Here is a 16,561-nt window from a genome sequence, read left to right on the forward strand (position 1 = left end):
AGAGAGTTCCAGAGATTCACCACTCTCTGTGTGAAAAAGGTTCTTCTCATCTTGGTTTTAAAGGATTTCCCCCTTATCCTTAAGCTGTGACCCCTTGTCCTGGACTTCCCCAACATCGGGAGCAATCTTCCTGCATCTAGCCTGTCCAACCCCTTAAGAATTTTATACGTTTCTATAAGATCCCCTCTCAATCTCCTAAATTCTAGAGAGTATAAACCAAGTCTATCCAGTCTTTCTTCATAAGACAGTCCTGACATCCCAGGAATCAGTCTGGTGAACCTTCTCTGCACTCCCTCGAGGGCAATAATGTCCTTCCTCAGATTTGGAGACCAAAACTGTACGCAATACTCCAGGTGTGGTCTCACCAAGACCCTGTACAACTGCAGTAGAACCTCCCTGCTCCTATACTCAAATCCTTTTGCTATGAAAGCTAACATACCATTCGCTTTCTTCACTGCCTGCTGCACCTGCATGACTACTTTCAATGACTGGTGTACCATGACACCCAGGTCTCGCTGCATCTCCCCTTTTCCTAGTCGGTCACCATTTAGATAATAGTCTGCTTTCCTGTTTTTGCCACCAAAATGGATAACCTCACATTTATCCACATTATACTGCATCTGCCAAACATTTGCCCACTCACCCAGCCTATCCAAGTCACCTTGCAGTCACCTAGCATCCTCCTCACAGCTAACACTGCCCCCCAGCTTAGTGTCATCCGCAAACATGGAGATATTGCCTTCAATTCCCTCATCCAGATCATTAATATATATTGTAAACAGCTGGGGTCCCAGCACTGAGCCTTGCGGTACCCCACTAGTCACTGCCTGCCATTGTGAAAAGGACCCGTTTATTCCTACTCTTTGCTTCCTGTTTGCCAGCCAGTTCTCTATCGAACCGAAACGTCACCCATTCCTTCTCTCCAAAAATGCTACCTGTCCCGTTGAGTTACTTCAGCATTTTGTGTCTACCTTCGATTTAAACCAGCATCTGCAGTTCTTTCTTACCCATCTAGACTGTGAAACTAGATGTAAGAGGTTGAGGGAAGGGCAGGGCATGAACGGGCAAGTGATAGGTGGATACAGTCGAGCGGGGGTTGATTCACAGGTAATTCACAGGAAGGGAAGAAAGGGAAGAGATAGCGACAGAGATTAAGGATATTTCCATTTTTTCTTTCACATTTAAAAAAATCCATTGAACATGCCTTAACAATCACGTAACTAAAAATGTTTGTTGTTAAAATAAGCAATGTGCTAAAAAGCATTGCGCGTAAATTATATATTTTTTTATTGAACTCCTTTCTCCCTTTTACACAACACAAAATGATTAATTGACATGTATATCATTCAGATGTTTTTAAACAAATTACCTGCAGAAAATAACAGGATGGCCACAGGTTTGTAGAATTTTCGGCGGGTCCCCTGACAGATTGAGATCAAAGCCACGAGAAAGGCAATAAGAATAATGGCCGCTCCAGTTAGAAGCAAGGCAACTGTGGCAATTTCCCAGTCTGTAACATAAAAGATAAACAGTACCATCTGAGAGTCCTGAAGACACAGTTAATTGCCTGATATAAACCTACACCATTCACTAAAATGAGTGCACAAATATGGATACATGGAAAAACAAACATATGCTGCACTGTTAATTTGTTAAATTTGAACAGCAGGTTTAAGACTGTAATGTTCAAAATATAGCATGGTAGCGCTGTCAATCTGTCACACACAAGAGAAGCAGCCCCCCCCCCCCCCCCCCCTCCGCCTATCAATGCTTCTTCCCTTTCCCATGTATTTTCAATTCATTGCCTGCATGTAACATCAGAGGTTATCTGTCGCAGGTAGAAGTAAATCTATACCCATTCCCCAAATTCAAAGTTTTGGGTTGTAGTCCACCAAGGCAGTTTCGTTTAGTTTATTGAGGTACTGTGAAAAGCTTTTGTTGCATTCTAACCAGTCTGCAGAAAGACTATACATGATTACAATCGCACCATCCACAGTGTGCAGATAGATACACGATAAAGGGAGTAACGCCATGTACATCAATGTAGATGTACCCTGCGGATAATAATAAGGTTTTCCATGGAATACAAAGAGTCCACAATGGCGCTGGCTGTATTCCAGGAGTGTTAGTAAGCTGACATGTTTTGAGACTGGAAATCCAGGGAGGATGGATACAATCACGTCCGCAATTTAATAAATATTCAACAGATTAAGGAGATACGTTCATTCCTGTATGTGTATAATCTGCTTGATTTGAGGCTCTCCAGCTGCAGAGTCCTGCTGGGAGAAGCTGGAGAGTCTAGGTCATCGCCTCAGAATTAAAGGACGTTCTTTTAGGAAGGAAATGAGGAGGAATTTATTTAATCAGAAGGCGGTGAATCTGTGGAATTCATTGCCACCGAAGTCTGTGGAGGCCAAGTCAGTGGATATATCAATCATCCAACATCAATCTGGCCACTTCTCCATCACCAACAATAGAAATTGAGGAGGTGGAGAGGCTGTTCAGAAGAAAGAGAAACCAGAAATCTCCAGGACCGGACAATGATTCCCCCTCTACTCTCAAGCTCTGTGCCGAACAACTGGCACCGGTCTGCACAGACATTTTCAACCAGTCCCTGCAAACATGTATTGTCCCAGCCTGCTTCAAAGTCTCCACTATTGTCCCTGTACCCAAAAAGACAAGGATTACTGGTCTTAATGACTACAGGCCTGTTGCACTGACCTCTGTAGTCATGAAGACCCGTGAAAGACTTGTGCTGGCCAAGCTGAAAAACATCACTAACCCGCTGCTGGACTCTCTGCGGTTGGCATACCGGGCCAATAGATCTGTGGATGACGCAGTCAACCTGGGCCTGCACTTCATCCTCCAGCACCTAGACCGCCAGAGGACTTAAGCGAGGATTTTGTTTGTTGATTTTAGCTCTGCATTCAACACCATTGTGCCAGAGCTACTACACTCCAAACTCTCCAAGTTGACTGTGCCTGAACCCCTCTGTCGGTGGAGCACCAGCTTCCTGACAGACATAAAGCAGCATGTGAGGCTAGTCGGATACATCTTGGGCCCGCAGACCCTCAGCATAGGAGCACCGCAAGGCTGCGTACTCTCTCTACACCAATGACTGCACCTCCACGGACTCCTCTGTCAAGCTTCTCACGTTTGTGGACGACACAACCCTGATTGGACTGATCCAGGATGGGGAGGAATCTGCCAACAGAAACAAAGTGACACAGCTGGCGTCCTGATGCCATCGCAACAACCTGGAGCTCACCGCTCTTAAGACAGTGGAATTGATTGTGGACTTTAGGAGAGCTCCCCCTCCCCTCACCCCTCTCACAATCAACAACACCACAGTCAAACCTGTGGAATCCTTTAAGTTCCTGGGAACCATCATCTCCAAGGACCTTAAATGAACCATCTACTCCACAGTCAGCTGAGGAAGCACAATCTGCCACAGGCAATGATGGTCCAATTCTACACGGCCATCGTAGAGTCTGTTCTCACCTTCTCCATCATGGCCTGGTTTGGCTCAGCCACCAAGCACGATACCCGGAGGCTGCAGCGAATCGTCCGATTGGCTGCAACCTTCCCTCCATTGACGAACTGTACACTACAAGGGCCAGGAAGCAAGCGGGCAAGATCATCTCTGACCCCTCTCACCCTGGCCACAAACTCTTTGAATCACTTCCCATCTGGAAGGCAACTCCGGACTGTCAAAGCTGCCACAGCCAGACATAAAAACAGCTTTTTTCCACGAGTAGTAGCTCTACTCAATAACCAAAAATCTGTAGCCTCCTTTTGCTCTGGTATTTTATTTAATTCACGTGTTTAATCGATAATGTTTTATTATTAATGTTTAATGTTTTATGTGTCATTCTTATTTGTCACTGTATATCATATTGTCATTTGCGAGCGGAGCACCAAGGCAAATTCCTTGTATGTGAACATACTTGGTCAATAAACTTATTCATTCATTCATTCATTCATTCATTCATTCATTCATATTTAAGGCAGAGAGAAAGATATATTCTTGATTAGTATGGGTGTCAGAGGTTATGGGGAGAAGGCAGGAGAATGGGGTTTGCAGGGAGAGATAGATCAGCCATGATTGAATGTTGGAATAGACTTGATGGGCCGAATAGCCTAATTCTGCTCCTATCACCTATGATCTCCAAAAGAGGTAAAATTAAAATCCCTAAAAACGCCCAGGATATCATCACAATAGTCAGATGATAGTCACTGATTAACCCAACCACAAAATCAGCCGCAAGTGAGAGGCAAGGTGCTTCACAGGAGAAGACCAAATCTGGTATTATATATTCAGCAAGTTACATTAACTTGCCTCTCTTGTTAAGTTTACATTAACTTGTAAAAATGCATGAAACTATGTATCAGCTGTTTTGTGTAAACTGTCTGAAGCGGAGAGAATGCTTTAAATCTTCCCCTTTATGAAATGACTTTCATCACTCCTCAGATGTGCAGTAATGAACATTTGGAAAATGTCTGTTTTATTTCCACAATGAACAACTCACCAAGGAAATGACAGCAACACATCTCTGAAATAGATATTTTCAACACGATTTTTCAAAGTCAGCAGCTGATCTAGAAATCAGTTTCCCATTTTTAACAGACAAATTGCTTGACTTGATAAAAAAAAATTAGATGTAATCAGCATATGAAATAAAACAAATGTGAACAGTTAATGTGCACATTTATAACATTTTACTGCAATTTGTTAAAAATAAGGAGGAGATTGAGTGGGGGTGCAACAATGTAAATTGATTTTTATTCTGCCACCTGAAATAGGGAGCAATAGCTAGAGATGAGAACACATATCTTTCTTGCTAATCATTTCCACTAACAAACAAATGTGAGAAATGCAGGATTGGTTTAATCAGAAATCCTTGCAAGCAACATTGTGTGATGGTCACAGAGCAATAGTAGGCATATGAGAGAATTTATTGGAGAACTCTGCACAGCTACAGTGCTCTCCATAATGTTTGGGACAAAGACCCATCATTTATTTATTTACCTCTGTATTCTACAATTTGAGATTTGTAATAGAAAAAACATCTCATGTGGTTAAAGTGCACATTGTCAGATTATATTAAAGGGTATTTTTTATACATTTTGGTTTCACTATGTAGAAATTACAGCTGTGTTTATACATAGTCACACATTTCAGGGCACCATAATGTTTGGGTCACATGGCTTCACAGGTGTTTGTAATTGCTCAGGTGTGTTTAATTGCCTCCTTAATTCAGGTATAAGAGAGTTCTCAGCACCTAGTCTTTCCATCACCTTTGGAAACTTTTATTGCTGTTTATCAACATGAGGACCAATGTTGTGCCAATGCAAGTCAAAGATATCATTATGAGACCGAGAAACAAGAATTAAACTGTTTGAGACATCAGCCAAACTTTAGGCTTACCAAAATCAACTGTTTGGAACATCATGAAGAAGAAAGAGAGCACTGATGAACTTATTACTCACAAAGGGACTGGCAGGCCAAGGAAGACCTCCACAGCTGATGACAGAAGAATTATTTTTATAATAAAGAAAAATCCCCAAACACCTGTCCGACAGATCAGAAACACTCTTCAGGTGTGGATTTGTTAATGACCACTGTCCATAGAAGACTTCATGAACAGAAATACAGAGACTACACTGCAAAATGCAAACCACTGGTTAGCTGCAAAAAATAGGATGGCCAGGTTACAGTTTGCCAAGAAGTACTTAAAAGAGCAACCACAGTTCTGGAAAAAAGGTTTTGTGGACAGATGAGACGAAGATTATCTTATATCAGAGTGATGGCAAGAGCAAAGTATGGAGGAGAGAAGGAACTGCCCAAGATCCAAAGCATACCATCTCATCTGTGAAACAAGGTGGTGGGGGTGTTATCGCCTGGGCATGTATGGCTGCTGAAGGTACTGGTTCACTTATCTTCATTGATGATACAACTGCTGATGGTAGTAGCAAAATGAATTCTGAAGTGTATAGACACATACTATCTGTTCAAGTTCAAACAAATGCCTCAAAACTCATTGGCCAGCAGTTCATTCTATAGAAAGACAATGGTCCTAAACATACTGATAAAGCAACAAAGGAGTTTTTCAAAGCTAAAAAATGGCCAATTCTTGAGTGGTCAAGTCAATCACCTGATCTGAACCCAATTGAGCATGTCTTTTATATGCTGAAGAGAAAACTGAAGGGGACTAGCCCCCAAACAAGCCTGGCAGAGCATCACTAGAGATATGCCCATGAATTGCAGACTTCAAGCAGTCATTGTATGCAAAGGATATGCAACAAAATACTAAACATGACTACAAATGGCCTTTATTAAAATCTGACAATGTGCACTTTAACCACGTGATTTTTTTTCGATTACAAGTCTCAAATTGTGGAGTAGAGGCAAATAAATAAATGATGGGTCTTTGTCCGAAACATTTTGGAGGGCACAGTACATGAACAAAAGGTACATCAGGTGGTTTCATTGTCTGATTGTTTGGCTAGTGGCCTTCTGCAACTCAAGATACAGATAATGCCAATTATTTTGCATACCGAGTTTATGTTCTGCACTGAATCAGGGAAAAAACAGCTTGTTCGTCAGATTTTTCATCTAGAAAACAAGATATTATATTGCCTTTAACTTTAAACTAACCCAGGACATTTCATTGCCAATGAAGTTTAATTTAAACATAGTTACTTGTTGTAATGTATGGAAATCGGCAGCTAATTGGCATACAGTGAGATTCTGACCAGAGAACATAGTACAGGTGCACAACCTTTTATCCGAAAGCCTTGGGACCAGACACTTTTCGTAATTCGGAATTTTTCGGCTGTCGGAATGGAAGATTTTTAGCGTAGATTTTAACGGCTGGCTCAGTGGTAGAGTGCTCGGCTCATATCCGCAAGGTCGCGAGTTTGCGCCTCGATCCCGGCAGTTACTCGATCGCGAGTTTGAGTCTTCAATGTAGTTTTTTCTTGCAGAATAGGAGAGAATAGGGAGGGTTAGGCTGGGATCATTCTCTGCGAGATGATCTTAGTGCGGGAGACAAGTGTAGGAGAGGTGTACTGACTGTGTGGGCAGAACTTTGGAAGTGATTGCCCACCATTCTCAAAAGCCACTGTGTCTCCCTGTCCCTCCAACTCCAGAGGAATCCTCTCCCCAATGGGCCGCTACGGCGACAAGTGGCAGTTCGCCCACAGCCCGAGCTGCGCCACCCCAAGAACAAGACGTACCTTGCACACCATCAGCTTCTGCCCCTACAGGGAGCGTGTTCCTCTGGAGTTGGAGCGGGGCTGGGCTGCTGCTGGCTGTGGGTCTCTGGGATCTCCGTGCTTGCAGTGGGCCTGGGGGTCGGTGTCCCGTTGGTCCTGACGTCTCCGGTGACTGGCACTGACCTGCTGGCATCGCCGACGTGAAGACAGTGCAAAGCCCCCGCGCCGGTGCAATGGGCGGGGAGCTGGAGAGGGGAGGGAAGGGGTCACACACATGGCCGGGAAGCAGAGGGGTGTAGGTGGGGTGAAACTGAAGGGAGCGACAATCTGCTGCTGCCTGCCCGCTGAGTTAAAAAGTTCCCACGCAAGACTCATGATACACAGTGTATCGTGAGTCTTGCGTGGGAACTTTTTGTTACCATTTTGTTACCATTCTGGGAAGTAATTTCATTGACTTTTTCCCAACAGATGGCCTATTCAAATCCACTGTTAATGATTATTTGACCATAAAACATTGGCCTGGAATTTCGAGATATTGTAAACCACCTTTATTTACCATTGATGAACCATTGGGTTCATGCTTTCTCCGAGTGCATTTGGCAGATTCAACATTGGGCGTTACCATGCTTTAACATACCAATGAACTTTCTATATTCCTATGCTATTTCAGAAAAGTTTTTAATTGACATGTTTGCAGGGAGACAGATAACTGCTAGATGTTCTGAACTGGCACTGGCCTCAGAATCTAAACATACTGCTTCAAAATACATGTCAACTGGATGATGTGTTTTTTCCCCTCAAAAGAGGCCAAACTGTAATGTAAGCAAAAGCATAATGACGCTAAGATTTTAAAATTTAAAGCCATTAATCAATTTGAGAAATCAGTCCAAGATTAATTTTGTTTACCAAAGATTGGCTTGAGATAGCTTGTGCAGCCAAATATTCGGACACTTAATATTGAATCCTGTTATTTTCTCCTGAAGAACCATTTTAATCATATGGATAATGAGCACAAGGAAGAAGTCCAAGTCCAAGATTAAAAATAAGGAAGAGCAAGGAAAAGTGATGTCTTTGCCAATAATTCCAACCAGACACCTTTCTTAAATTGATTCATGGATCAATGGATCAATATCTTAGTTGGCTTAACTTCAGAAGACAATTGATTGAAGAACAAAAGATTCTCATGACATCCTTTGGAGCAGCTTGAACATGCCACAACTCCCATCGATGAATGTGTATCACTTCTCTGCCCCAAGGAGTTACGGGCTCAAGATGTAACTATCTAGGCTAGCATTTCAGAACAGTACGGATAGACTGCTATACCATTGGAGGTGCTATCTTTCAGATCCTTAGACAGGTACTTGGAAAGGACAGGTTTAGAGGGAGACGGGCCAAATGCAGGCAGGCAGGACTGGTGTAGATGGGACATGTTGTGGGCAAGTTGGGCCAAAAGGCCTGTTTCCACAGTGTAGGACTCTATGACTCTATTGGATAGACAACCAGTACCTCATTACACTCATTTAAATGGTCACAAAACATTCCATTGCTTTATTTTGAATAAAAGGAGGCGTTGTGGCTAATATTTATCTGTTAATCAATACTGCTACTTTGGTCATTGGTGCAATGTCCTTTGTGGGAACTTGTTTTATTCAAAATTACTGCCAGGTTTCCTACATTACGACAGTGTTATGTTTCAATAAGACATAATGAGCATAATTGTGAGCACCGCATTTTATTTCAATAATTCCTTACTTTCTAAAGAAATCCAATACAGAGTAAATGTCTGTCTTACATACAATTTCAGAGTAGCCTTATCTTAATGAGGACTCTTCTAATACTGTAATTGGGGTTACTGATATTTTTGTCCCTGCAAACATGACAGGTTTGACTTTAGAGAGAAAGAGACACAAATATGCTGGGTGACGTTTCGGGTCGAGACCCTTCTCACCCTGAAACACCAACCATTCCTTCTCTACAGAGATGCTGCCTGGCCCGCTGAGTTCCCCAGCATTTTGTGTCTATCTTCAGTGTAAACCAGCATCTGCAGTTCCTTCCTACACACTTGACTCTGGAGACCTTGGGATGGGGTTGGCAGTGAAATATCATCATCCAAATTCTAAATACCTTTGAATAGGTGCCTGGCAGCTGTGATGTGATAAGATGGATAGAAAGATCCAGCTGACTCAAACTGATCCATTCAAACAAGCCCGTTTCGGGACAACTGTTGCTGAGCTTTTACAATCTAGCTGAGCTTTCAAACAGTGAAGGCAAATGTCACTTCTGCATTATGAAAGCATTGAGAATAACAGATACTGAATTGTATTATGACAATGATAACAATCTGGAAACGTTGGTGTTCATAGAGGTCACAAGGTTTGTGTGAGGAGTCCCAGGGGTACCATCCACCGTACTCAGGAACATTTTGCCCTTATTTCTCCTTCAACATATGCCACATTTTCACAGGAGAAGTGATAAGTGTGTCGCTGGTTCAGAACAAAGCATCTGTCATTGGCCTGACACTGCGCGGCATACTGTTGTGCACAGCAGGTGATCTGTCACGTTTTCTGCTGGGGCATGGACGAATGCAGTGCCATATAACCTCATTGCATTGATGATTTTTATATTCAAGGGAGGACACTTCCTTGTTCAAGCAGCTATCTGCTGGGTCAATCGGAAACATATGGCGCAGCTCAGTAAGAACGTCTCTTACGAGGTAAAAGACAGCAAAGACAGCTCTTTTTTTGCCATGCCAATTTAAGATTACCATGGTCTGTAAGTACAACTCCCAAGGCAGTGGCTTTAGAAGGATTAAATCTTCAGGCATCATTTCACCTGCATCTGTTAACCCTTGCAAACTTGCCTTGCTGAATTAAATCGTCAAGCCACAGGAATTACAGCCCACACCCATACAAAATTGCTCACAGCAACAATTGTGAGAAAAAGCAATGAACAGCTAACATTCAAAAATAGGAACAGTCGACAATGACAGAAGTAAATGCTGGGAGCTAAATGGAATTAAATGTCAAACCTGCGTCCAAGAAAGCAAGTTTTAATTAATCTTTATTAACACACGTATTTTTGGGGACTAATTAGCCCTATGCTGGGCTAGTTTTATTTTCAACTGAATCAGGCCTCACCAGACAATGTATGTTTCTGTGGGCTATCTCACTAACATCATTCCTTCTCTTTAAGGAGCCCTGTGCTCGCAACTGCTAAAAAGTCTTTATCTCCTTGAAATTATCTCTGCTGTATCTCTGTTAATCACTGGATAAAACTCACTGTAACCCTCTGTACAGCTGCCGTAAGCAATGTTTCCAAGGAGAAATATGGGCAAAATGTTCATGAGCACAGTGGATGGTTCTCCTGGGACTCCTTACATAAACTTTGTGACCTCAACAAAGACCAATATCTTCCAGACCATATCATTGTCATAATACAATTCTGTATCTGTTATTCTCAATGCATTCATTATACAGAAGTTACATTTGCCTTCATTGTTTGAAAGCTCAGCTAGATAGTAAAAGCTTAGCAACAGTTGTCCCTAAATGGGCATGCTTTAATGGATCAGTTTGAGTCAGCTGGATCTTTCTATCCATCTTATCACATCACAGCTGCCAGGCACCTATTCAAAGGTATTTAGAATTTGAATGATGACATTTCACTGCTAATCCCATCCCAAGGTCTCCAGAGTCAAGTGTGTAGGAAGGAACTGCAGATGCTGGTTTACACTGAAAATAGACACAAAATGCTGGAGTAACTCAGCAGGTCAGGCAGCATCACTGGAGAAAAAGAATAGGTGACGTTTTGGGTCTCAAGAAGGACTTCGATCCAAAACCCACTGAGTTACTCCAGCTTTTTATGTCTATCTTTAGATTATTGCTCCTTCGGATTTTTCACACAGAGAGTTGTGAGTCTGTGGAATTCTCTGCCTCAGGTGGAGGCCGGTTCGCTGGATACTTTCAAGAGAGAGTTAGATAGGGCTCGTAAAGATAGCGGAGTCAGGGGATATGGGGAGAAGGCAGGAATGGGGTACTGATTGGGGATGATCAGCCATGATCACGTTGAATGGCGGTGCTTGCTCGAAGGGCCGAATGGCCTACTCCTGTACCTATTGTCTATTGTCTATTGTTCTCTTCTGTTATTCCCATTAAGTCAATAATTTGTATGTGCCCCACAGACCCAACAATAAACTGTATTGTAATATTTCTTATTTCAATGCCACAATCTCAATAACATAGACTAAATTAAGATATTTTAATGAAAATTTGATTTTTGGTGATTCCAATGAGCATCTGTCCATTTTTGCAGAAATGGTGTGGGTATTACAACCTAAAGTTCTTCCTGGCATACCTGAATAATACCTGCCAATAGAAAGCTGTACACTCTTGTTTGTCTGAAAAGCCTCTCTTTATTTAACTTGCATTCTGCAGTCTAACTTCAGGTCCAATGTATCAAAATGCCTAACTATGGAGAAGTACTCTTCATTGCACAATTAAGAATGTTTTATTGTCAATCTCTATCACAGTGTCTCTCTGAGGCTAGTAATCAGTGCCAAATTATTTCAAAGATTTATGTTCTATAACAACTCTTACTGGAAACTGAGTTCAACTCACTGAATGTCCAGAGACAGGAAACCTCCCTAAATTGTGGAATGTTCTCGATTGATCAAAACACTATGACCCAGTATAGCACAGTGTCCACATTTAATGTTATTATAATCACTATCCCAATACAACTCAGCAGGAAAACATATAAGAACATATAATTTTTAATGAACGTTTTAACCTCCTCCAACCTCGTCTACTGCACGGAGCTGTTCAAGCTGTCAATTCCTCTATATCGGCGAGACCATACGCAGGCTTGGTGATCGTTTCGCTGAACACCTCCGCTCAGTCCGTCTTAAACAAGCTGATCTCCTGGTGGCCCAGCACTTCAACTCCCCCTCCCAATCCCAATCTGACCTTTCTGTCCTGGGCCTCCTCCATTGTCAGAGGAGGCCCAGGACAGAAAGGTCAGATTGGGATTGGGAGGAGGGGAAAGGTCAGATTGAGGCCCAGCGCAAATTGGAGGAACAGCACCTCATATTTCGCTTGGGTAGTTTACACCCCAGCGGTATGAACATTGACTTCACTAATTTCAGATTACCCTTGCTTTTTCCCTCCTACCCCTCCCCCTTCCCAGTTCTCCCACTGTCCTACTGTCTCATCCTCCCTTTCTTCCCCCCCTCACCCCCCCCCCCCCCCCCCCCGACATCAGTCTGAAGAAGGGTCTCGACCCGAAACATCACCTATTCCATCTCTCCATAGATGCTGCCTCACCCGCTGAGTTTCTCCAGCATTTTTTGTCTACTTACTATTTCTGGACATCATTTCAGCAAAATAAAACTTGGCATTTCCCACAAAACATAACAGCAAAAATGTCAGGACCAAGGACCATATTCAGAAGCTGACTTCTAGCAAGAGTTCAATAACCTTGGCTCACTTCAGTCTGGAGGCACTTCGAATAATGAAGCATTATTTCTATTTATAAGCCACACTGCTGTGTGAGGAGCATCACAACACAAGAGACTCTAGATGCACAGTCTCTTGCCCAGTGTAGGTGAATCAAAGGCAAGAGGACATAGGTTTAAGGTGAAGGGGAAAAGATTTAATAGGAATCTGAGGGATAACTTTTTCACACATGGGGTGGTGGGCGTATGGAACAAGCTACCAGAGGAGGTAGTTGAGGCTGGGACTATTCCAACATTTAAGAAACAGTTAGACAGGTAGATGGGTAGGACAGGTTTGGAGGGATATGGACCAAATGCAGGCAGGTGGGATTAGTGTAGCTGCGACATGTTAGCCGGTGTGGGCAAGTTGGACCGAAGGGCCTGTTTCCACACTGTATCACTCTATGACTCTATGACAAGAATATCTTTGAAAAGCAGCTCAATTATTGCTTTAAAAGAAGACACCTGTAAATATCGGGAAAAAGGGAATGCAAACGGCTTTCTTCTTCCTTACAGCTAGTTAACATTTGTCGCAAATCATCCTGCCGCTGTTTTCCTTTCACTCCCCCAGCAATTGAATGTTTTTTTTAATGTAGTAGATGTGGATTATTCATATTTTACAAATGGGCACCATTAACTTGTCAATTGTTGAGCATTATGTGACTTGTATTATCAGACAAGAGACTTCATACAAATAATAAACAGAGCTAGTTAGATGGCAAGTCTCCTAGGAAACCACAAGCTGCACCACTCTAACTAAACTCCACATTGTCTGATGCACAGCCTGGGAAAGGTCCAGAGGCCTCACAATTGTTCACGCCTGCAAACCCAGGAGGTGAGGTTGTAAACAACAGGGGAGTGTAAATGGTCAATGCAAATGCAAAATGAATTGACATTTTTCTGAGGGACCTTTACTGCTGATCTGTTACTTCTGATTAATGAATAGCTACAAATAAAACTGTTGATGAAGGCAGTTCATTAAACATCTGTGCAAAGTGAAAATGAAAACAGAAGAAAGAGCAGTTATTGAATTCCTCTGAAGAAGAATTTATTTTCAGAGACTAGCTGACAATTCACTTTCATAAGGACATAAAATCTAAAATACATATCAAATATGCAAGTAAAACAGAGAGTGCAGCAGTGGATTAGTTATGAACGACAATCGGCAATGATTATTAGCAATTGGTTTCAGCATTCTTGCTTTCTCTTTTGCTGAATTTCAGTCAATCATTCTATATTTCTCTTAAGCTGTTATTATCCTGCAAACTACAAATATAAATGAGCGATATAGAGCCTTCGTCTTTACAAGTTAAAATATTTTTTATAGTCGAACTTTTGTCTTGATGATTAAGGTTGAAATTCAAGAAAAAGTGGCAGAATAACAAACTCTTTTGCATTCTGATGTCCTACAGTTCCAGGCCCATTTTAGCAGGCCAGTTCACACCATACTGAGTTACCAAAGCAGTAAGTATAAGCCTTGCCGTACTGTTTTGTTTCTCTTTCTCCTTTTGGGGGGGGGGGGTTGGGGGGGGGGGGGGGGGCAGTTCTGTTTTCAGCCTTATCTGTTTTTTCATCAGTCTCTATTCTACTCTAACTCTAAAATAGTTATTCTTTATTTTATTGCTTTGTCCTCACTATTTCACTCCACGATTCTCATTTTCTCAATCTCTACTTTGAATTTAGTGTGCATTTTAGATGTCTCCATTGCTCACCTATTCTGTTCTCACATTCTTCAAGTCACGCAGTGTGCACTCCTTGCTCTTTCTGAGTATTCCTTCCAATCCCTGTGCTCTATTATTCCCCATCTCACTGCTGCATTCAAGCCATTCACAGTCTACGTGTTATCTGCCTGTTTCTTTTTCTTTCCCCTCAATCTCTACTCTCTACCCAGATATGTCTACGGCCAGTGTTAAATTTCACATCTGCGCAGCTGTGGCGTTAATACAATGTTTATGAGAGTATGCTTGTATGTATACTTGTTTACTCTAACTCTTTATTGTATTTAGTAATTTCCACATTTTATTAGACACTTATTGATTGCTATAAGACATAATATATGCTTAACTGAAAATAAAAGTCCCACTCCTGAAACGTTAACTATTTCTCTTTCCTCAGTTGCTGCCGGACCTGCTGGGTGCTTCCGGCATTTTCCATTATTATTATCAATATTTTTCCCTTTGGTCTGTTGGCACGCTGCCCTGAATACAACTGTCACCACGATTCTTCCATCTCAAGACCACATTATGTCAGTCTGTAATTTCTTAACACCTGTCTAATTATATCGACCTGTCAATGTACTCATTTCTCCTTATTTGTCCATCGGTGGGCAACATCTCTTCCTGTCTAATTCCTGTTTTGATTCAATCTGTTTTCTTTCGAAGCTAACGGCATTTTACTTGTTTGCAATATTGCCTGTAAATAGCGTGCCATGTACAACTGTCCAAGTGACGCTTCTCGCTGCCAATATCTAACAAGTTGAAATATATTTGAAATCAACAATGTTTCCGAACCGAATGCCAGCGGATGCTTCTGTCACAGCGAGTGTCTCCGATTCTTTGAGTTCAGAGCCTGTTTGTCAACATGCAGCAATCCCCATGCTGTCTGCTCCTGCCTCCACAGCCCTGTGTTTCTCCGCTGTTAACTGCAGAAGTCAGGGTTTCTGCCAACAACACAACACGAGCCTATTATTTGCATTGCCTGCGTACAGTTCCTCCTCAGAGCGTCCTTTGGGTAATAATTCTAACGGTTAATGTTTCTAGCGAAGAGTTCTCGCCAACTGCTCGAAGCGCCTGTACACCATTCCTTTCTGGTTGTGAAATCTGCCCCAACTCAACTCCGCCTGGCACCGATTCAGTTGTTTATGTCCGGTCCCTGCAAAGCTATTTATTTATCTGCCTCCTCGCAGCCCAGTGAGTATTCTGTTGCACGCAGTTGTTCGCGAATTAGTTCCCGAATGTCCAATCCGCCTCTCAGTTCCTGCAACATTTCGGCCGCTCTCCAAACCCGTTAGAAATTCGCTGTTGATCGTCCAGCCGGTGACAGACACAGACCCCCACCCTCCCCTCCCCTCCCCTCCCCTCCCCTCCCGGGACCCCGGCTCCCCCCTGCTGTCCCCCGGCAGAAGGAGGGAGGGAGGGAGGGAGACGCGCTGCTTACCGCTGTCCAGCGCCCACTTGCAGTGCCAGTCGGCGTCGGGGAGCGGGCTGGCTCGGAAACACCTCAGCCACAGGGAGAGGGAGAAGTGGCCGTCGGCGGTGACCCAGGCGGGACTCAGTAAGGCCACCACGTCCAGGCAGAGCGAAATGACCACGCACACCAAGCCGGTCAGTTTGAGCGGAGTCACCGCCGTCACTCGGCTCTCCTCCGTCGTGGACATGGTGTTGCCGGCGCCCGGGCTGGTCCAAAGTGCACGCTCCCGCCTCTGGCTGGCGCTTCACTCCGTCAGTCAGTCCGTCCCGCTCGTCTCAACCCCTCTCTCTCTCTCTCTCTCTCTCTCTCTTTCTCTTTCCCTCCCTTGCTCGCTTTTCTCCACCTCTCTCACAAAATCTCTCGGACTTTCTGCAGTCACCGTGTGAGTCAGCTTCTTGGTGGGAAGGCGCTGAACGTCAACACCTCCCCCGTCCCACCCTCTGGCCCTGACGCCTCTTCCCCAACATGGCTCTGGGAAGTACCCTCCCCGCCAGTGATCGTCCTCCACCAGGTCACTCTCACAGACATGCCCCTCTGCCTCCTTTCCTTCAATCACCCCCTTGGTTTCAAACATGCCATCCAAAGTCATCCTCTGCACCCAACGCCTTGTGATCACCCTCCCAGCCATCGCTCCACCACCATGCCTTCCTCCAAATCATCTTCTCA

The 16,561-nt window shown here is 43.3% G+C and overlaps 1 protein-coding gene across 1 annotated transcript in view; it reads right to left on the bottom strand.

The window, feature by feature from the left end:
• tmem47 (transmembrane protein 47) overlaps positions 1-16,336 on the bottom strand; it is a 35,357-nt gene extending 19,021 nt beyond the window's left edge. Inside the window, exons 1-2 of the mRNA XM_033033211.1 lie at positions 15,863-16,336; positions 1,370-1,510 (exon numbers count right to left, since the gene is read on the bottom strand). Of these exons, the coding sequence (XP_032889102.1) occupies positions 1,370-1,510; positions 15,863-16,082 (361 nt within the window). The 5' untranslated portion in view covers positions 16,083-16,336. The remainder of the gene's footprint in view (positions 1-1,369; positions 1,511-15,862) is intronic.
• Between the last annotated feature and the right edge of the window lie 225 nt (positions 16,337-16,561).

This window comes from Amblyraja radiata, chromosome 14 (assembly GCF_010909765.2).
Source record: "Amblyraja radiata isolate CabotCenter1 chromosome 14, sAmbRad1.1.pri, whole genome shotgun sequence".
Taxonomy (NCBI): Eukaryota; Metazoa; Chordata; class Chondrichthyes; order Rajiformes; family Rajidae; genus Amblyraja; species Amblyraja radiata.